This window comes from Stegodyphus dumicola, chromosome X2, assembly GCF_044657685.1.
Source record: "Stegodyphus dumicola isolate Sdum_Otavi_A_Nest chromosome X2, ASM4465768v1".
Lineage (NCBI taxonomy): Eukaryota > Metazoa > Arthropoda > Arachnida > Araneae > Eresidae > Stegodyphus > Stegodyphus dumicola.
The window spans coordinates 122547288-122571649 of NC_140781.1; the positions used below are offsets into that span (position 1 = coordinate 122547288).

General features: G+C 33.7%; 1 protein-coding gene across 4 annotated transcripts in view; it reads left to right on the plus strand.

The window, feature by feature from the left end:
- LOC118191758 (Golgi-pH regulating cation channel) overlaps positions 1-24362 on the plus strand; it is a 240620-nt gene that overhangs the window by 41650 nt on the left and 174608 nt on the right. For 2 of the 4 annotated variants that reach the window (XM_085809783.1, XM_085809784.1), the window contains exon 4: positions 20528-20647. The exons of the other annotated variants lie outside the window; for them this stretch is intronic. In XM_085809783.1, the coding sequence (XP_085665909.1) occupies positions 20528-20647 (120 nt within the window). The remainder of the gene's footprint in view (positions 1-20527; positions 20648-24362) is intronic. 4 annotated transcript variants of the gene reach the window in all.

Below are 24362 nucleotides of genomic sequence, written 5' to 3' on the forward strand. Positions count from 1 at the left end.
TCTGAGTCAGGTGTAAAAGCCGATCCTAGTCATATTAAAGCAATTATTGATATGCCAACACCAAAATCAAAAATGGAAGTAAGGAGGTTGTTAGGAATGTTAAATTTTCTGTCAAAATTCATACCTAATGTATCTAAAGTTACTGCTCCTTTAAGAGAAATCATTCAAGAAAAGGTAGAATTTAATTGGGGAGAAACTCAGGAAGAGTCATTTAACAACATCAAACAACTGCTAACCAAAGCTCCAATTTTAAAAGTTTTCAGTGGTAATGAGGATATAATTATACAGTGTGATAGTTCAAAGGATGGCCTAGGATCATGTCTAATTCAAAAGGGTAAGCCTGTATCATTTGTGTCTCGCAGCCTGACTAACAGTGAAAAAAAACTATGCACAGATCGAAAAAGAGCTATTGGCCATAATATTTTCTTTTGAAAAGTACCACAATTTTGTTTATGGACGGAAAGTCACAGTGCAAAGTGATCATAAACTGTTAATGGCAATTGTTAAGAAACCATTGCATAAAATCTCGTCTAGAATGCAAAGGATGATCTTAAAATTACTAAAGTATGATTTTGAGATAATAGGTAATCAAATGACAGGTAATCAAATGCTTTTTGCTGACACTTTGTCACGAGCATATCCTGTGAATGAAACTATTAGTGATGATCCTGAAATGCTAAATGTTGTTCACATTATTTCAAAATATTTGCCTATGAGTGAAAGAAGAGTGGTGCAACTTAGGAAAGAAACTGAATCAGATCCAGATTTGCAAATAGTTATGAAATATATTAAAGAGGGTTGGCCTAAATGTTACAAAAAAGTAGATAGTAGTGTAAAAACATACTTTAAAGTTAAAAATGATCTTTATATTAATGACGACTTGTTATTTATTAATGAAAAATTAGTTGTACCTTATGGTTTGAGAAAAGATATGTTGCAATTAATTCATGAAGCGCACTTTGGAATTGAGAAATGTAAAAGTAGAGCCCGTGAAATTTTTTACTGGCCAGGTATGACAAATGACATTGAGCAGCTTGTTTCCAAATGTGAAATATGTGAAAAATTCAGAAATAGAAATCAAAAAGAACCTCTAATGCAACATGAAATTCCAACTAAACCATTCAAAAAAATTGCCCTTGATATCTTGCAATTTGGTAATCAAAATTACTTAGTAGTTATCGATTATTACTCTAAATGGATTGAGATTTCTAGCATAAAAGATAAGACAGCAAATGAAATTATGATAAAGTTAAAATGCATCTTTGCCAGGTATGGTATTGCAAATGAAGTCGTTTGTGACAATAATCCCTGTAATAGCTACTTATTTAAGAAATTTGCTGAAGATTGGGATTTCGAACTTAAATTTAGTAGCCCCAGATATCCACAAAGTAATGGGTTGGCTGAAAAAGCTGTAGGAATAGTGAAAAAATATCATGAGGAAAGTGCAAGATATAAGTGTAAGCTTAATGGAATATCGAAATACCCCAATTAGTAGAATAAATTTGTCTCCTGCACAATTGTTACTTAATAGAAGATTAAGGACAAAATTACCTATCAGTAATAAATTGTTAAATACTAAGATAAACAAACCTTATTCTAAATTCCGTGCACTTCAAGCTAGGCAAAAATATTATTATGATAGAACCGCACAGAAACTGCCTGAGTTAAAACCTGGAGATAGTATAACCTTGTTCAACTTTAGAACTGGGCAATGGGACAAAGGTGAAATAATTTCAAAACATAAAGCTCCTAGATCCTATATTGTAAGAAATTCAAATGGGGAAATATTGCGAAGAAACAGACGCCACATGAAATTTTCAAAATCACCTTACAAAGTTAATAATGATTATGATGATATAGATAAAGAGGAAAATTCAAATGGAAGCCCTGAGAATGTTTCTGTGCCTGTTAATATAGGAAATCAACAGAATAATCTATCCAGTAGTACAATAACAAGAAGTGGACGGTTGATTAGACAACCTTCAAGATATGGAGACTTTGTCATGGAATAAAATAATGTAACGTATTGCATATATCATTTTTATGTAACTTTTTTGTTATTGTATGTCATATTGTAAATATACTTGTATTGATATTATTTAGTATTTTTATTATTGTTTATAAACTGGAGGAAGGGATGTGATGAGCTAATGATGGCAGGACTAAGATGTTGAGTTTAATGTCATTGATTTTTTTTTTTTATTCCTTTTTAGCATGTCATGAAACATTTTTCCTACCTTTGAGTATATTGCTGCATTTTCTCTTGCTGCATGAATTCTACAATTATGATTAAAGTTTTAATTAATTTTTTAAACCATCAATATCAGCTAGCAAAGTGTCATAGTGTCATTTAGGGATTAGGAAGCTTTCTGCCAATGCACCGTACACCTTTAGGTTTTTATGTTGGATTTGGTATCAGCTTGTAAAACAGGTTAATTGATTTTGAAAATGTCTTTTTCATTATACTGAAGCAAGATATGAAAGATATTTTTATCCATATCTCTCCATTGTTTGTTGCAGTTTTCCATTCCCCTGCTGTGGATATGTTATTATGCTTCCTGAATTATCCAGTTAACCATTAAACAAAGACAGTCTTTCTGGATTATTTGGCAAATGCAACAGCCTCTGTCTGAACCATTTCTTTTTTAACCATTTCATTAATGCTCTTGCAACATTCTTATACTTACTATTTGCCCCATATTCAGTTTATTTTCACAAACAGATATTTTTTAGTACAGTCAAAAGTCATTAATCCGGACTCGTCGGGACTTCGGCGATTCCAGATTATCGATTTTTCCAGATTATAGATCATCGGTTTAAATCTGGTAAGATGGCATGCAGAAATTATAAAATTAAAAATATGAAACCGTAATTTATGAAATAAAGAACAATTATGATCTAAAGGGTATCAAAATTTACAAAAAAAAAAAAAAAAAAAAAAAAAAGCTTAATATTTATTTGTTTACTTTATTAAACATTTCTTTCAATGTAAGTTGTTTAAGTTGCTTCGTTTTTTATGTGATAATACATTCTCTTTAATTCTATAAACAGACATAATTTCTTGTTCAGTTACAAAGTTCCGCTGTTCAAGTCCTATAATTGCTGTGTCGAGAATACCGACTATTTGTCAAACGAAATTTTTTCGTTTTCAATAACCTGTTACTTTCTTCGCTATCGGAAGCGAATTATAATGACGAGGAATTTGATTTAAATCATATCAAAGGCGGAGTATGTCGAGATGAAATACTACATTTAGTAAGGAATTATAAGCCAAATAAAATAAAAACATCTGCCCTGAAGATAAGGATAGTGCTGACATCAACTTCCAGTTCATTGCGTGCCGCGGCGTTAAAGATAAACAAAGGATATCCCTTTATCCATTTTTTGCAGCAATTCCACTTTTTGTTTAATGGACTTCGAAACATACTTTCGCTTTGTAGATCCTTTACATATTAGTAAATATATATCAGAAATTCTATTTGATATAATCGAAAGTTCAAGCTTACTTTTGATGTTAAAGCAAAGTTTAAAGTTTAAAGAAATTAAACATTTAGCAGTAGTAGCAATGAAAGCTCCCTGAGATATGTTGTGCAGACATTGAAGACAATAAAAGATTTTGAACTTAACCAATTTATTAACAATATAATAAAGAATAAAAACACAGAAAATAAATGTCAACAATATTAGAGTCTTAGGAAAAATATAATATAACCGTCATTTAAATCAAACAATATTTTTACCTGGTCTCCAAAACACTGGCATTCTATACAAACAAAAATGCCCTAAGCAGTAATTATGCGGCCTAAAAATAAAGCTGGCTACACATTTAATCAGTCCATAATCAATGGTCAAGAAAAACACCTGAAAATTTAAATGAAGTTCTTGAAAGCACTTAAAACAGGTCTAACCCCGTTTGCACAAGGAGTCGCCGCTCACGTATTTTTAATTGCCGCCTTTATTGAAGAACATGGATGCTGCCCACGGCAGTCACTCACATGGTAGGCTCTGGAACCGAAGAACTTTATTCTGGAACCATCATCTCGCAAACCGGAACCAAGGCATTTTATTCACCGGACTGCATGCATCCTTTTGAAGGGGCTGGAAACCGCTCACTCACGTGCCGGGAAAGCAGGAACTAGAAGGGTTGAGCCAGAGCGACGCGAGATACTTATAGCAGAAGTAGGAATGACGTCATCTCACGGCAACCAATCAGCTATCGGCCTTTCAGATGACGTAACATCATGTTTCGTTTTTGCATCTCAATTAGGTTGAAACAGTCCGTTCTCAATGCAAACAGTGGCAGCAAGAAAAAGAAGTAGAAGTAACTACTATATTACATTAAAATAAGGACTAAACTAAATAAACATTTCAAGGAGGAGAGATGATGCAGTAAAAGGTTTAAAAATAAGCTATATTTTCCAACAACTTTTATAAAACTGCTCTAACAGTCTGCAAAAAATAATAAGCCGAATCCAATTTGAAGATTAAGGAACAACGCAGTCTGCAACATTAACTGAATTAGATAATTTTAGCTTAGCTTGTACTGTCCGTTATAAATTAAAAGCGCATTCGTAAACGTATTTTGCGATGCTCGCATGCATATTCGCAGCCGTGAAGGTTTTACGCGCATGCATCAACGCGACACATGCGCAGAAAGTTTGTAGCTTTGAGGTCCGGATTATGGTTGTCCGAATTAACGACTTTTGATTGTATGAGCTTTTCCACTGTTTCAATCAACTGAGGTATATTTCGAGCATTTTTATTGTGGCATTGTGTGGTTAATTTAATTGTGGCAAAGTACAGAAGGGCTATCTGCCTAAGGAGAGAGAGGCCTTTCTGGAAGACTTTCTAAGGGAAACTGGCTTGTATACTAGTTACACATGGGGAAAATCATGAAAACGCCCATGCAGCCACACCATTCACTGAGGTTTAAACTGTAGACCTAATAACTAGTGTTCAGCAACTTTATTGCTTGGCCACTGGTAGGCCTGTCTGAGCATGTATTGTTTTGGCTGCATTTGTTTTATTTTAATAAAGCTCACTTTGTCTTCAGTGCAGAAAGCTTTATGCTTACAATTTTCCATGCGTGTAAATTTTTGACAATATATATTTTCTATTTCAACCGAGAGTTAGATCAAAGAATAAATTCCCATCTGGAAAAGTTAAAACATTTCATCATTGATATGTTCTGGTCAGAATATATTTCTGCACCTGAAGATGCTTACATTACAATGTTAGATGTTGCATTTCTCTTATGTGGACTTGTATGCATGTTCTATACAGTAAATTTTTGCCAAATGTGAACTTGTTGAACTTGATTTTGCGTTTACCCATTATATTGTTTCCATATAATTTGTCAAATGTGAGAATTTCAATTATATTTTTTATGCTTCAGAGCATTGGTCATGTTGTGATAGTCCTCTTTAATGACTGATCTGAAAATTAATTCATTAAAAAAGTCAGACATTACTTAGAACAGCAAAACCTAAGCTTTAAATTTCTCCTAATTCTCAGTAATGCTCCAAGACACAGTACTGAAACCCTCACATCATTGCATTCAAATGTAGAGATTTCTGGTCCTTTCGCTGGACACCACTTTCTTAATTCAGCCAATGGATCAAGGAATCATAAAAACATACATTATCTTAAGCATGCTTGTATCTCTGCAAATAAATCACTAGATGACAGAAAGCACAGCACACTAATGCCATTTTGGAAGCTGTTCAACATAAGACACTGCATAGAAATGCTTAAACTTGCATGGGAACAAATGCATTCATCAATACTGAATGCTTGCTGACATCAGTGCTAGCCAGAAGTTATCAGCAATTTTAAAGGATTTCTATTGATTGAAAGTGAAACTAAAGAAAGTGTACAGATTGCAAAAGCAATAGGCGATGAAGGATTTTCAGATAATGAAGAAAATGAAATAAAATAATTAGTTGAGAATGATGATAGTGAAGTGACAAATGAAGGATTGGATGATCTTATAGCACCAACTGACAGTAAAAGCAGTAATAGTGAAAAAAAGATACAGAGCCTTTAACATGCCAAAAGGTAAGCAAATTGTTAGAAAAGGCACAAGAACTGTCTGATTTTGTAATGAAGATGACCCAAATGAATAAAAAAGGGGATACTTTTTGAGAGGTCTGAAAAACTGAGCACTCCTAACCATGAAACCTGTAATGAGTTGCGTTAAACAAGCAAAAGTCACCAGTTCTTTAAAAAACTAATTGTATCGTGTACTTAATTATTAAACTGTAATAGAAATCCTTTCAATTAACATTTATTTCACTTTTCTCTTTTTATTACAGTAATATTATAGTTTGCATAAATATATACTTTTTTAACGTAACAATATCTAACCCTTTTTTCTCATTGAAAATTTGCAGAATGCGATTTTGCCATATGCATGACGTTTATGGAATATTATGGTTTGCGTAAATATATATATATTTTTTAATGTAACAATATCTAACTTTTTTTTCTCATCGAAAATTTGCAGAATGCGATTTTGCCATATGCATGATGTTTATGGAATATTATGGTTTGTGTAAATATATATATTTTTTAACGTAACAATATCTAAAACTTTTTTCTTGTCGAAAATTTGCAGAATGCGATTTTGCCATATGCATGATGTTTATGGAATATTATGGTTTGCGTAAATATATACTTTTTAACGTAACTATATTTAAAACTTTTTTCATCAACAGTTTGCAGAATTTGATTTTTCCATATGCACGATGTATTAACCCTCTCACTGCGTACTTTTTTTTTTTTATCAAAATAGGTTCAAAAATTGCTTTTTTTATTACATATTTGAAATCTACATATATCTTAGAGTTAAAATATACAAAAAATTTTTGTAAAAGAGTTTTTTTCAATATAGAATTAGATTACTTATGTGTCTCAATTATAGAATTAGATCATAGAAAAGGTTATCAGATTACTGAAATTGAAGAATAATGATATAAAAGGAAAATTTTGAAAATTAATGTTGGTTAGATTATGATTTATTTTATAAAATACAAAGGTAAAACTTATATACTGATGAAAATATTTGCATAATGTAATGTTTTTCACCACTGTTGAGTGTTTTCAATAGAAACTGAATTTTTAGATTCATTACTATCTGCAGAGGAATTCGAGAAGTTCTCATCAGTTTCGCTATAACTATCTTCAATATACTTGAAATCAGAGTCAAAATTACTATCAGTGTCAGAAATATTGTCAGGAATATAGGTTATATCCACTCGTGAAATGCTTCTTGCCAGACATCTTTGAGCTCTGAAAAGCGCATGCAAAATGCTACATTACATATTCTTGTATATTCGGCAGAAATGTGGACAACTAACGCCATCTGTTAGCCCACATTTAAATAAACAATTAAATATCACAGAAAAGCCGAAAGGAAACTTTGAACGGGAAAAGAGTGGGTTGCACAGTTAAATACACGACAAAAATTTATCCCTGCGGAAATCGTGGGTTGTGCAAATTTTGCTACTTCTACGTTGCCTGTAGAAATTGCAGGATATGCACCGAGAGGTTTAATGACATAACCCTTACGTTCAGCAACGGTTTACTCTTGTTCGGCAAGAGTACTACAGTGTAAAGGTACTTATTACTACCTAATAGCGTGATCTTGGGTGATGTAAAGAGTCAATAATTTTTCAGTTGCAACTTGCAGGAAAAAAAAAAAAAAAAAAAGTAATTTAATTTTCTTATGAAGACATTGACAGTTTGTTGGATCTGTGACTAGCAAACTATGAAATTTGGCACTGTATATAATACCTAAGCATTTTTTAGAGTGCTGAAAACTGGTCAGCAGTGTAGCAAAATTGAATTGTATCTCCATATTATTTATGTACTATGCTTAGGGAAAGTATATAATAACTCATGCAATATATTGGCAGTTGTAATGACTATGACAGAGGATAGTTTCTACTGAAAGAATTTTAAAACAACTATATACAAGATCACAGTTCATTTTATGTTCTAAAAACTTGCTTAGAATTGAAGATATTTCTGACTATGAAATTCCTCTCTGGTTATTTGCAGTTGCTCTAATCATTCTTTTTGAATAATGTCAGTTTGTTTTATGATTGGGACAAAATATAGTCAGCTGTGTTAGCTATAAATGGATATAAAAACCTGATGGAGTCTGTTAAAATCTGATTTAGGAATGTGTTAAAATCTGATTTAGGAATGCTGCTTATAATGATGCACTAGATTACATTGGTAAAGCTATTTGCATATGACCAGTATTGTAGCATTGTAATATAACTTCATTATTATTCTTATCATTACAAATGAATGCATTGTTGTAAGGGACATAGCTATTTCTAACAGCATATATTAGAGAAATGATTTAAATGACTTAAATATTAGGGAATGTGACAAAGTTTCCAGCTATTTTGCTTTAAAAAATATGGAAATGTTAAGAAAATTAATGTTACTGTTATTGTAGCAGTCAGATAGAAAGTATTATTGAAAATTATATGCTTAAATCTCTGTAGTGCCTTCTAAGTTGAAATGAAAGTGTTCTTTCATTGAATCTCCTTTCATTTCAATGGAAGTTTCTTAATTCCTTTCTCCCAGTAAGCTGTTAGACATTTCACAGTGCATTGCTTAAAAATTATCTCTTATTGTGAAGTACAGTCAAAAGTGTATAATCCGGAATAATCTATAATCCAGACCTCAAAGCTACAAGCTACAAACAAACTGCGCATGCGTAGTGTTTACGCATGTGCATATGCGTTTATGCATGCACATAACACCTTTACGCATGCGCATATGTGTTTACGCACGCGCATTTAATGTATATAACGGACGGTACAAGCTAAGCTAAAATTATCTAATTATCTATTTCAGTTAATGTTGCAGATTGCATTGTTCCTTAATCTTCTAATTGGATCCGGCTTATTATTTTTTGCAGACTGTTAGAGCAGTTTTATAAAAGTAAGCTTGAACTTTCGATTATGTCAAAAAGAATTTCCGATTCTGAAGCTACCAAAAGATCTACAAAGCGAAAGCATGTTTCGATGTCCATCAAACAATAAGTGGAATTGCTGCAAAAAATGGATAAAGGCATATCCTTTGATTCTCTAACCATTCCAAAATATGTTTATCAATTTCACGCTTCTCTGCGGCGGGGGGGGGGGGGGAAGTGGTGCGCAATGAACTGGAAGTTAATCTGTCAGCACTATCCTTATCTTCAGAGCAGATGTTTTTATTTTATTCGGCTCATAATTCCTTACTAATTGTAGTATTCATATGCTTTACGCATGCGCACGTTGAAAGAAATGTTAAATAAAGTAAACAAATAAATGTTAAGCTTTTTTTTTTTTTTTTTTTTTTTTTTTTGTAAATACCCTTTGGATCATAATTGCTCTTTATTTCATAAATTACGGTTTCATATTTTTAATTTTATAATTTCTGCATGCCATCTTACCAAGTTTATATTGATGCTCTATAATCCGGGAAAACCGATAATCCGGAATCGCTGAAGTCCCGACATGTCCGGATTAAAGACTTTTGACTCTACTATTTATGAAACTCGAAAGTAGTTGTCTTAAAACTGGGATTTCGCGGGTCTCATATGGCATACAATGGCCTCATACGGTATTATATGACATCCAAAGACATTTCAACTATATATGTTCAGAAATACAATATTCGGGGTTCGTAGTGTTCCTTACAAGTGTTTATAAGTCCTTATATTTGAAGATAAAAAATAAAAGCCCTTATAGGTGCTTACTCTTTCTCTGAAGCACGTATTTGTTTGTTTTTAGTGCTTTTTTTTTTTTTTTTTTTAATGAACGCACTGTACCAAAGCTGAAACTAAATAAACAACTTTTCTTCCTTGTATGGATCGTCAGATGGTGAATCGTACTCCCAGAAATCGTTTTTTGCCCGTCTCTGCATTAACATAACCTTTGGTATGCACAAGTACAGACAGATGCACGTCATTCTATTGGTCAAAGAATTGCGAAAGCGGTAGAAATTCCGGCAAATTCCATATTCTTTTGCTCCCACCCAATACTACACACATTTGAATTTCTATCAAGATTTTAATAATTTACATTCTCGTTCCACGTGGTCAGTTCATATTCGCATTTATTATGATCGGTATGCTTATAATATATTTGCAGTATTTGCTGAAGTATAGATAAACTTCAAAAATGAGCATGTTTTAACACAGATTAGTTTTCTAAGGAATAATATCCAGAATGGCATAAATAAAGTGAAAGTAATCAAATAGTCAAAATAGTTTTTATTTATTTATTTTTTTTCTTGTGGCCAATGCATTAAACAGAATGCAAATTGGGTGTTCTCCCCTTTCTCCACAAAATCTCGAATATTGAAACCGTTACAGTTCGCAGCAAAGCAAGCAACAGACATTTTTTTTGGTCACTTACCAACCTGGATTGAATAGGACTAAAAGTTCTGCGGTCTACCAACCCAAGCAAAGAATGATTCTATTCCGGAAATTTAATGCAGTTCGTTCATAATTAGAATGAAAAACACCTCATATTGGTAAATCTGTGTATTAATCAATATGAGTGTAGTATGGATATCACGTGGAACGCAACGTGTCCTGCTCAATGATAAATGGGCACATGACGGTCCAAATACCGGCAGCTGTTGATTCTGATTGCGTAACACGTGCGGAAGAATTAAGACTCACGTATTGCGCAATAATGTTTGCCATATTTTGCAGAGATAAAACAGTTTTATTGTGCTTACTAAGCGGATTATCTTTCAGTTCCATTGGACTATTTTTCATATAATTCACATATGGAAATGTCAAATCATTATTTAGCTGAAAAATCTAAAAAACGGCTACAACCTCCCTTTCCTCTTTTACCAGTTTCGCTCGACTATCCAGAATTTTCAGATATTCGGCAATTTCCGAATATGCCGGTTAGTTAAGCTTTTACTTTCAAAGAATGACTGCATGAAGCAATTTCCTGCCTTCTGTTTTCAGAAAACTTTCTTTTTTTTACTTATTTTTACTTAAATTACTATGCTTGCAATATCAGTTAAGAGAAAACTGTTATACAATGAAAATTTAGAAAATGTTCAGAATTTTGATTTAAGTTAAATTATTTAAATATTAATAGGATTGAAAAAATAAATTGTATTTATTTTTAGGTGCCAAGCTAATATAATAAATATGGCTTATTATTATTTATTTTCTCTATATTGAACTGAAATTCCATCATTAAATCTTGTAATGTAGTTTAGTTCTGCATAGTTTTTTTTCTCTCATTGTAAACTAGTTCTGTAAATTGAACTGTTATTTAAAATTTTTAAAAAAAGTATGTAATTGTTTTTGGCACGCAAGGAACTTGAAGTTGATCTGTCAGCACTATTCTTATCTTCAGGGCAGATGTTTTTATTTTATTCGGCTTATAATTCCTTACTAAATGTAGTATTTCATCTTGATGTACTCCGTCTTTGATATGATTTAAATCAAATTCCTCTTCATTATAACTATCACGAATACACATCAAATAGTTTTCTGGTTGTAATTTTCTAATTTCGACTATGCGTAATATGTACTTTACGCATGCGCGTGTTGAAAGAAATGTTTAATAAAGTAAACAAATAAATATTAAGCTTCTTTTTTTTTTTTTTTTTTTTTTTTTTTTTTTTTTTGTAAATTTTGATACCCTTTAGATCATAATTGTTCTTTATTTCATAAATTGCGGTTTCATATTTTTAATTTTATAATTTCTGCATGCCATCTTACCAGATTTAAACTGATGATCTATAATCCGGAAAAACCGATAATGCGGAATCGCCGAAGTCCCGACGAGTCCGGATTAAGACTTTTGACTGTATATCCAACAAAAATGCAGGCTTTTCTTTGGAATATGGTAAGAGGTAGTTTGACGACATTTTGGTAAGGCAATAAAGGTTACTAGCTAGGACTTTAGCAGTGTACATGGATAAAGTCAAGAGTATGCGCAATGCCATTTTTGTGCAATTCTGGGATATTTTTTTTAAGTGAAAATAGGTCAACGTGTGCATGGATGATACCGTGTATGTGTAATTGTTAAAAACGCGCAATCGTGTCAGGTTTTTCTTGGAACTATTTTCGTAGTGATCAGATTATTATTACGTTAATTACGTAAGATTACTTATCTAGCACATGGTGTGATGAGTCATCTGTGAAATTGCAGGAAAAAGTACGGTTTCATCCCTGAACGTATTGCTTACTATGACAAAGAGCTCCAAAGAGATAAGAAAAGCTGGTGATAACAAAAGGTACTAGTGGTTTCTTCATCAGGCAGTTTCTCCAGTTTTTACAGCCCTTTTTTCATGAAAAAAAAGATGACAACAATCAGCGGAAAATGATGATTAAGAATTTCTAAATTAAAAGATTCTCCATCAAATAGTTCAGAAAATATAAAATTTGGCTTATTTTCTCCTTTCTACCCTGGAGGAAATCCCACCACAGCAATCCCCACAAGGAAGGAATCTACAACGTTCCCCTCCCCCCCCAGGACCTCCCCTTACGAACAAAGAGCCTCTCCCACTACGTTTGCGGTTTTTACGACAGTGGATATTCCTCAATTGTGCAGTCACTCTTTATTCAAGTAGAAAACGGAAACAGGACAGAGAAATTCCCTCTCAAGTCTTCCAGAGTACTTTAAAAGTGAACTTTGCATCTCTATCGGTCATCTACTTCAATTTTAGTGCTTTTTGCAAAATTTTGATTTTAGTAACAGCTTATACAGACTCTATATTGTGTGATAAGATTAGTGTTTCATTGTTTTCGCACTCTTTTCTTAACAAGAATTGAGAATTTTATCTCTTGGAGTTTGTCTAACTTACGGAAGAAATACTGCTACCAAGGTAGGACTTTTTACTCTTTCTCCTTCTCATTCTCCTTGCTTCTGTAATTGATTAATTATACCACACGCATTGCATAGTTTAATAACAAACAGAGTTAATTGCTTAGTGTTTAAAGAGATGAATTAAGGTGCCTAATATTCCTTATTTTCTTAAGTGCTGAATAACGCAGTTGACTTAATATAAATTCGGCCTAACATTTTTCATTTCATTTCACCAATGTTTTTAATAAGTTACATTCTTATATTAGTTACTTTTTTTTTCATTTATTGCACTGAATAGAATCTATTTGTTCTTAACTTTCTATTATTATGTTTGTACTTGTTTTTTGTTATATATTTTATATTTAACTCATCTAATCTGATTAGTAATTAATACTGGTATTATTCATCGTAAAAAAAAAAAAAAAAAAAGGCTCTCTCCGTATAGAAAGCATTTCCATTCAATTACCTCTGTACTACGACATTTCTCAGGAGTGTGTGCAACTTATCACGGTATAACTGTTCACAATTTATAATAGTAATTCCCTCATAGTCAGCTTCCAGCATGGCTCAAACTACACGTCCTTCGAACCCAGTGTCCGTCAACTCGGAAAGTATGCTTTTACCACCGGAAAAAACAGCAACAGTACGCCAAGAACCGCATATAAGAGCCGTAAATCTTTATCATGCATGTCTAGATCTAGCCAGTACTAGACGAGGCGGAAAACGCGTCATCCCACCAGGAATGTTCACAAAGCTTAAAAAAGATGCTCGATGAGCTCAGAGATATTGCTACAAGTAATGGGATCAGTAACGTAAGCGACGTTCCGTTTCCGATAGGTATTCCGCATCCCTCCCACGCCGTCACATGTCAGTGCGATGATTCCACCACAGACTTAATTAATACAGAAACAATGCCGTCATTATTAGAGGATAATAATGTTCCTAAAATTTCATATGCTGATGCTGTAGCAAAGGTACCAAGAAAAAATAACCCAACTATTTTGCTATACCCAAAGCAAGAGCTAAAATGCCATATTACAGAGAAACTAAATCAGATCCTTCCCCTCAAAGAAATAAATGCCAATATTGATTATATAGCAAATATTAAGAATGGAGGCATCGCGATCAGCAGCACTTCAAAGGAAGAACTCAACAAGATTACTAACGCCATAAACGTTTCCGAAGAAGCAAATAACTTAATAGAAATAAAAACACCAAGAGTTAAAAAACCGAAAATCTCAATCAATAATATCCCTAATACATTACCACCAAAATTAGTTCTCAAAGAACTAGTTGACCAACTAAGGATTGATAAAGAGGAGATTTCACCTCTCTTTTACACAAAAGGCAAAAACCCCAACACCATTAAGTGGGTTCTCGAATGCTCCCCTCGTACTCTATCAAAATATATTGAACGTAGGAAAATTATAATTAATTGGAGCACTCTCCCAATTGCAGAATTCTACGGAGTGAGGAGATGCTACAGATGCCAAGATTTCTCACATTCTGGTAATGCATGCAAATATAGGACTTATTGCGCTTTCTGTGGCGGACCTCACTCCATAAGGAATTGCAAAGAAGACGTACCGGATTGTATCAACTGTAAACTGTTCAACTGCACATATGGAACCTACATCAATACTTTACATGCTGCATTCTCCCCCAAATGCCCATTATATCAGAGGGAAATCTCAAAAATTAAAGCTGCTGCAGTTTACACATCAAAGCAAGAAGAATAGTTAGCTTACTACCTAGTTTCTTTTAAGTTAATTTAAACTTTCCTTTCTGTACATGAATCCATCAAGTACTACCGCCGCCCCTTCAATTCCCCATTCTCAACTATTTACGACAATTTTACACAATAATTCGCCTCCACAGGACAAGCTTAGAATCCTTCAAATAAACTTAGGCAGAGGAAAAAAGGCGTCAGAACAACTTAGTGAAGTAATTGAAAATAACAATCATGATGTAATTTTTTGCATTACTGAGCCGTATTGCGTAAAAGGTGAAGTTAGATGCCTTCCCCTTCACTGGCAAATATTTCAATCTACCGAAAAGGATCCTCTAGTTAACCCATGTGCCAGTATTATAGTCACCAATACCAAATGGTCCCCTACAATTATATTAAGCCATAGAGATGTGATGATGATAAGTATTAACTGTAAATCAGAACAACTATTAATTACTTCCATTTACTGCTCACCACGAGAGGATATGGGGCCGAATCTCCACAAATTAGAAAATATCTTAAGTAATCTCAGAAGATCACAGCACGTGATTACAGGTGACTTCAATGCTCACCATCAAATGTGGCATTACAATAATAATAATAATAGAGGACATACATAGCTGACTTTATTGCTACACACAATCTGTATATACATAACCTCTCTTCAGACACTCCTACATTTGAAACAACAAATGGTAAAGGATGGCCGGACTTGACACTGTCAACATTGAGTATCTCCAATAAAATACAAGAATGGAAAGTTCTTGATGATCCAAGCCTCTCAGATCATAACTACATCTCATTTGAATTATCAGAAGAAATCCCCGACCTCAAATTAAGAAATTTTCAATCTCAAAGCAAAAAGCAAGGCAATTTAGAAGAAAAATCTCCACATGTCTTCAGTATGCGGAGAAACTTGTAGATAAATGCACATCACCCGATGCAGTCCATGATTTAATGGAAACAATTATCAAAACAATACAGGAGACAGCGACCAACACATTTAAACTCCATAACAACAAGAAGATTACGAAGACTAACTGGTGGACAAAGGAATTAAGACGTGGAAAGCAACATACAAAGGCCCTTCGTAGAAAAATGAAAAGTGCTCCGGAAGGGTTGAAAATGGAAATATGGATAAAATACAAGCAACAATTAGCAAATTACAAAAAGAAAATAACTGAAGCAAAATTACGCAGCTGTAAGAATTACTGCTGTAGTAATAAAGATACATATGGCCAGCTGTATAAAATGGCTACAAGTAAAGTTTTTAGTCCCGCACATATCGGTCTTTCGAGAGATCAACTCTCACGTAACAGCCAGCTTGGTAATGTCACTGAAAAGATTCTCAACAATATTTTAGATGTTGTCTTCCTAAAAGATAATGCAGAAGACGATGGCCACTCACATTCCGATATTAGATACAACAATACCGCTCCAAATCTCCAGACGATGTGGAATTCCACTCACAAAAAATTTCAAAAATTATTAAGTATCTTCCGAATAATAAAGCTCCGGGACCTGACGGATTAGACAACAGGATTATTAAGATAATTCACCACGCAATGCCTTTTCTGTTCCACAAACTACTAAACCTCTGCCTCAAATTTTATGTCTTCCCGAATTGTCTCAAACAGGGACAAACAATACTATTCAAGAAAAATAATAAAGATCCTACAGATCCGGAAGCCTTCAGACCAATCGACCTCTTACCTGCAATAGGTAACCTTCCGGAACGTGCAATCGCGGGCAGATTACGCCACCACTTAGAGAAAAATGAAACCATAAGCCCCAACCAATACGGCTTCAGACCTCTCAAATCTACATCTCATGCGATAGTAGAACTTCAAGAGCAGATCCGTAGGAATAAATCTTCAGCTCTCCATACGGCAGTACTCTGCATGGATCTCAAAAATGCGTTTGACTTTGTGTGGTGGCCTGGTATCCTTGAAGCCTTGCGCAACATTAAATGCCTTCAGAGCATATTCAAGCTAATGAATAGTTTCCTAACAAACAGAGCAACGATAATCATCAGCAACAACTGTATAGTAGAAAGAAGAATAACGAGGGGCTGTCCACAGGGCTCTTGTCTAAGTTCAGACCTGTGGAACATCACCTTCAATTATATCACCTCCTACAAGTGGCCGGACCATACAAAGCTCATCGCCTTTGCCGACGATGTGGCCTTTGTAACAAATGGGCATTCAAGAGACATACTAGAAAAGAATAGTAACGAGACTCTCTCCATATTCCATTCCCTCTGCGTCAATCAAACACTAATAATTTCAGAGCCCAAATCATATATTATTTTATTTCCAAAACCGGGCAAATCGCTACAAAGGCTACCTTGCATTAAAATCAATAATAGAAGAATCAAGATCTCAAAAGAAATCAAATTTCTTGGATTGAAAATTGACCAAAAGTTTTCTTGGATCCCACACCTCATGGAAATTCGGAAGAAGACCCAAACTATTTCTAGAGCCCTTGCAAGGATGCAAGGCACAACGTGGGGCCTCAAGTCGAGGGTGCAAAACATTCTCTATAATGCCGTGATTGAAAAAATAATCCTCTATGGGGCATCAGCATGGACTTACCCTGTGACAGTGAAAAAGAAAAGACTCTTAGCTTCGATCCAACGCCCCTTCCTCTTACAAATAGCAAAAGCATACAGAACTACCTCAACGGCAGCTCTCTGTGTATTAACAGGAATCCCACCTCTCCACCTGAAAGCAAAAGAAGATGCAGACTTAGCCACGTTATTCCACCTCAAGAAAAACATAGAGGTAGAAGATCAAAACCTGTGCCCCCTTGATTTTGAACAGCCACGAAATCCTTACATAAGACACCCTGCAGTACATGCAAAACTCAGAATATCTACAAAAGAAGACACCCTCAGTGTACCTTCATTTCCAGTCGTGTACACAGATGGGTCAAAATTAAACGAAGGAGTAGGATGCGCGTTCTTTGCACTCCTTTCAGAACAAGAAACAACAGAATGGAAAGGATACCTAAGGAACAACAACAGCGTTTTCCAAGCTGAGCTTTCAGCCATAAAACACGCTATTCTATGGTCTCATCAAAAGCATCTAACACATGTTACCATCTAGAGTGATAGCCAAGCGGCAATTAAAGCTGTCGATGATGCAAGAAACATCATCAATAGTGCAAGATATCTACGATTTATTATCACAGCACAAGAGAACATCTATAAAAATAAAGTGGGTAAAAGTGCATGCTGGACAAGCCGAAAATGAAAGGGCAGATGCACTTGCTAAAAATGCAGCTCAAGACCCATCTCTACCTCCAATCAATGTCCCATTCCCTAAATCGTATGTGAAACATATGTTGAAAAAAATTACATTAAAAAAATGGCAAACTGAATGGGAAAATGTAGAAGTAGGTAGAAGGCTTTTCAACTTCTACAAGAAACCCACATATGATCCAATCTCTTATAACTTCTTCATCAACATATTCTTATCTGGACATGGTCCTTTCCCCACGTACTACTTTGCACGAAATTTGAGCGATTCAGACAAGTGCGTATGTGGGGAAAAGGGAGACCCAGAACTCTATATTTTCAAGTGCCAGCTCACAAAAGAGCTACACTGCAAAGGAAGGTCACAAATTATGCCTGAGTACATTAAATGCATGCTAACGATACCTCAATTACAACAAAAGGTTTCTTTGATTATGAAGAAACTTTTCGCATATAAAAAAGAAGACATATGTCAAGATGCTGTCACATCTGTATAAATACCTCTTATTCTACAACTTGCAAAAATAATGCAAGATTTCATAAATATTGCAAATGTCTGAAACAGGCTAATTATGGTATGAATAGTTTTTATAAAATAGTTACATTAAGAATTTGGACTGTATTAGGAGATGAGGAGAAAAAATCTTGTAATAATCAAATCATTAATTAAAAAATAATATAAATAATATACGACTCTATTAGATATATTAGTGTAAATGTAAGTATTATGTGATTTTCTAATGTATATTTTCTGTATTTATGATACATTAATTTACAAAAATAATGTAAGACTTCAGTGCTGATGCATTTGTTTGTGTGTAACAAGTTAAAAAAATGAAAGGAAATGTATTAATAAGAGAATTCGCCTTAGTAATTCAACTAAGTATAATAAAATGCACAAAAAAAAATAAATAAATAAAAATAAAATAAAATAAAAAAATAAATAAAAAAAATCTTCAATTAGTTCCTTAAAATGATGTTTATTTTGATTCGATGTAACTAGATATACTAATGTAAATATATTGTTTGTGTGAAGTACAATGTACAATGAAAGTTTGTATGTATGTTCGAAGTAATTATGTTATATCAATTTGCCATAATCCAACTTTTGTTAATAGGTTAATTTCTTTGCAATAATTGTATACTATGTCTTTGTAATTGTATATTCAATACATAAGTCTAATATTAATGTAAAATTACTATGTAAATGTCTTGGTAGACTAGCATCCGATGCGGGCCAACTAAAAGCCCAGCGGGGTACGGTAGTGCGGCGGAGCAACACCTGTAAAAGTCACTGACGAAGTTCTGGTGCTCCGTCCACTTTTCCCTGTCCCTGTTAAAAACGCGGCAAGCAGTGGGCGATTCTTCACTTTCTCCCAATTTCGCACCAAATCTTTGTCATGATTAAGCCCTTTTGTTCCATAAAAGTTCTAGCATAAGCGTAATTCGGCTAGCAGATTGTTGGAAAAAATGTTGATTAAAAAAAAAAAAAAGTTGCCTTTTCTTCGTGAAAACAAAATGGCGTCCAAAAACAAACTAGCAGGTTGCTGTAGCAGGGTTGGTCGCCAAATTTTCGCCAAAATTCACCAAGTTATCATAATCCAAAGATTAACCAAAAGGCATCACAGGTTCCAAATTTTGAGATGGGAAATAAATATAAATTTAAGCTCTCCGCCCTTTGTGATATTATTATTGTTTTTATATGTTTTAATAAATATTAGCAGGCAAATTTTAAAATTTATTTTAAATGCTTTTCATTTTGTTAAAAAAAGAGGGCTGTCAGTAGTATTCATATCATGCATTCAGTGCATATTTTATTTGAGACCCCCCTCCCCCGCTCTAAAGCATATTTGTCAGTTTTTAAAAACTTTTAAGTAAAGTTTTTTCTCTTTTCTTAGTTTTGCTTGCTTTGTGCTATTTACCAAAACTGCCTGTTCGTTAATAATATAAATTTTGCTTCATCATCAATGAGGTAAATTTTGTAAACAATTATGTAAGCATGGTGCAGCATTAAAATGCTCTAATCAGAGCATAGTATTTTTTCAGTAGCTTAACAAAAAACATTTTCAGATGTTTTTCTTTAAGTGAATGCTACGAAATCATTGCAGTTAGTAGTGAAAATTTCCTTTTAGATAAGTCTTCATTGTGCCTGCTTTTAAATTTTATGGGGGAATTTTTAAGGAAATTAATTCAAGAATTTTATACTTCTTAAATAGAGTACGTAAAATTATTGACATTAGTACTAAGTGATAATTGATATTATGGTGCTCATCAGAAGAAAAGGGGGAAAAAAAAGGGTCCATGGAAAAATATTCAGAATATTTCTACATTTTTTTGACACTGCTTTCATATGAGAGACATGTGTATGAGAAATATTTTAATAATGCATCTGTGAACTGTTACTAAGATCAGTTTCTAGAGAACATTCATTAAGAAGATCCATAATACTCCTCTGAATGAATATTCAGCACTCTTGCATTTATTTTTGTGATATTGCAAATATTACAGGTATGCTTAACAACCATGTTATAACTTTAAAATATCATCTAATTTTTTATAAATTCAATTTTATTAATATATTTTGTTTTTTGCATAGGTATTTTTTGAATGTGTACAAAGTATACAGTAGAATCCTCCTTCCATATGTGTGTATATTTCATACTATTTGTGCATATATTTTCTTTACTCTTTCAGAATCCTCAGGTGCTGAATCAGTATTTTGTTTGTCCTATGAGCACAAATTATTTTCCAAAAATCCGATTCTATGTCTCTAAACCTGTTCGTCTAGATTGTTCTAATCGAATTCATCTAGAGGTACATATTTTGATAACCAATATTTATATGAAGTGTAATAACATTGAAGTCTTCTGATTGTTTTTAAATAATGGTTTTTAAGTGTATTATTTTGCAGACTGTATTTTAAATATATTTGATGTAAGTATTAGAAAAACGTGTATTAGGTTAATATTTTATTTAATATTCTGACTTCTGTTTTATCTAACATTCTAGCAAAAAGCATATACAAGGCTGACTGAGATGTGATCCAGAGTAATGTTGGTATTTTTAATAAAATGCTCATAGCATTTTATGTTTTAGTAATATTTAGCCTTTCGACAGAGCTTTTTATTTTCTTTTTTGAGCAAAACTGAATGGTATCATTTTAAATTATTATATTGTATTGTGCATAGAATATTTTATCTGCTAACTTATATAATTTTGCTAAATTTTACATTTGCTAGTCCATTTTTCCTCTGTTTGTAGTGTGTACACAGCAGCATTTCTGATTATTACATACAGCCATGTTTATGAAATTATATGTTAATCCACCCAAATTGAATGATATTTCATATTTATTTTGTGCTAAACATTCTATGAAATGCCTATTTTTTTTTTTTTTTTTAATATAGATTCCCTTCAATTATATTTTTTTTAACTCTAGATTTCAGAAATGTCATCACCAAACACATGAGTTAGTATTTTTGCGTTTAAATAATTTTCATCCTGCATCCATTTGAGTTATTATTTAATTGTAAAGAATTACCTGTAGATCTGTTTTATCTTAACACTAATAAAAGTCAGTTAACAGTACTAATGAGCTAGGTGATGTAAAATCTTCCATGCATTAAGTTATTTATTATGTTAAAATTTTTACTATTGTTGCTTGTGTACAAGTTCATGATAGATTGAATGCACAAGCCCAATAATAGGTTAATAAAATTTATTCTTATCAAAAGAAATATAACAGAACTCTGGAATTCGATTCAGAGATATTCGTACAGGTGCTCACAATATCACACAGTATAATCAGTAGCTATACTTCAATCTCCTAAAAAACGTTAAAACACAATGCAACTAAAAGCATATCTAAAGAGTAAGCTAATCCGATCTTGCACTGAACTTTAACAATAACAACAGCAGGTAACTAATCAACTGAGAGCAAATGCTCTTCCTCTTTGCTGTAAATAGTTTTCAACTGGCCGTGCGAGATACTTTTAGCAATTTCTGCTTCTCGAATTTACTGGAAAGCAATGAGATGAGGAAATTACAGTTACAGCTAACATAGTGGCCAATTGTATTTTTTCAATTTTGATACAAATTATCGAAATATCCATTTATTCAATGTAAAATGTATGTGCTCATGTATATTTACTTTTCCAGCATAGCTTTCTCTTAAAATTTGTCTCATGCTCCATTGTACAGGGAAATACAACAATTTTAATTATAATTCTTATAAAATTAGCTATCTTAATAGAAAATTCATAACACTGCCCCTTCCCAAGGACTGCATGTCCCGAGCAGTACAATCCCTGGGACAGGAAGCCAGACTTGCAATTTAACCATCAATGCAATAATAAACATTACTGTACAATAACAAACAACAGAAGCAATAAGTAACATAAAACAAATAAAATAATAAATGAGTGCACAAATTTACAAATTTAGAAAAAAAGGGGGGGACTCTATGGTTTTATACTATTTACATTATATACACTACGACAAAGGCCATATTAAGAAGCTAGCCTGTCGTAATGAACAACTTTGGGCTTAGCATTCGGAGACTTAGCATTCAGAGACTTAGCTTTCAGAGACTTAGCTTTCGGATTCCACACACAGTCCTGTTTAGGATTGTGTAAAGACCTTCCCAAGATGACTGTAATTTAGGAGGGAGTCCTTTCCGTTGAATCAAATTCCACAAATACACCTTGTCTCCTTTGTTGAATCGATATCCTGTAGCTGCCGTGTCGTATCAGGTCTCCATCTTCTCCATTGCTAAGTTGACTCCCTCTTGTGCAAAATTGTGCATCACTTCAAACTGTGCCTCTAGATCTTGGATGTACTTCTCAGGTGGTGAAGGCACATCTGGACGATAACAAAATAAAATATGACAAGGCAGCTGAAGATCATGACCAAAGAGCATCTGAGATGGGAAATTGCCGGTAGTTTTGTGGACAGCACTGCAGTAAGCCAGTAAAAATAGAGGTAATTTCTTGTCCCAGTACTATTGGTTTCCAAAAACTACTAACGAGAGGCTATTAAGGATGGCTCGACTAGAACTTCTCCACCATGCTGTCTGACTGGGGATGTAAAGGTGTCATTTGGGTTTTGTCAGTGCTGAGTAGCTTGCAGTTCTTTAATTACAGGTGATGCAAAATTTTTTTTTGATCGGAGTGTAGCTAAAGAACCACTCTGAAGCAGGAAATCCAATGTTGCTATCCTCTGCTACCGTGGCAGCCTCTTGGTCAAGAATAAGGTACACTTTAATCCAGTTGGTGAAGTAATCTGTGATAATGAGGATGTATTTCTTACCATCAGCAGGTCATGGCAGAGGTCCCAGGATGTCAAAGGCGATATTTTTAAAAGGGGCTCCTACATTGTTCCCTTTTATTTGATGGGCGCCTCATTCAGACAAGAGTTTTCAAACGGTGCCACAAATTTTCAATAGGATTGAGATCAGGACTGTTTCCTGGCCATAACAACAAATTAATGCTCTTTGTATGAAACCAATCTTTCTATATTTTGGTCATGTGGCAAGGAGCAGAATTCTGCTGAAAAATAAACGAAGCATTGTTGGGAAAGAGATCTCTGAGGGAAGGTAGAAGTTTTGGTTCTAGAATAGTGTCAATGTATTTTCTGGCATTCAGTGTCCCATCGATGACATGAAGGCGACCAATACCATCTGCTGACATGCATGACCAAATCATAACACTAACTGGGTTCTTCACAGTTGCTTGAATGCAGTCAGGATGTAGCTCTTCTCCTATTCTACGTCTTACATATTTTTGCCCATCACTACCGAATAACTATATCTTAGTTTCATCACTCCATATAACTTGTGACCACTGATCATCTGTCCAATTAATGTGTTTCTTTGCCCACTGTAGTCTTTTTTTCGTTGCTGAAAATTAAGGCTTTTTTCGTGGAATTTTACCTCTCAGTCCAACATCTGTTAATCTCCTCCTGATTGTTCTTGAACTGACAGAAACACCAGCATCATTCAGATCACTTCTGATGGCCGCTGTTGACATTTTTCTATCTTGGAGACATAGTCTTTTTATTCTTCTGTCATCAATAGATGTAGTGCACCTTTTTCAGCCTTTTCCTTCTTTGTTTTTATTGAATTTGTCTCCTGATATCGTAAACAAAACTTTCGGACTCCAGATGTAGTCACTGAACCACCCACCTGTCTTGCAATTTCAGCATAGGAAAGACCACTTTCTCGTAACACAATAATATTACATCTCTTTCTAGGTGTCCAATCCACTCTTTTATTTCATGTCATTGCTTCTTTACTAAATATTAAAAATTTTTACGAAAATTCCTACTTATAATTGCAGTGTATAAGAAAAGGTCCTCCTTCTACAGAACAAAGCAAAATAATGAATTGTTTCAAGTGTAAACATGATGTCAGCTTCTACTGGCAGTTACTAACATTTGATTGGTTCTCAGAACAAGAACAGTGATTAGCCAGGAAAGCTAGACATTACAAACCACTTCATAACTGTGTTTTTTAATTATATTAAAGTACATA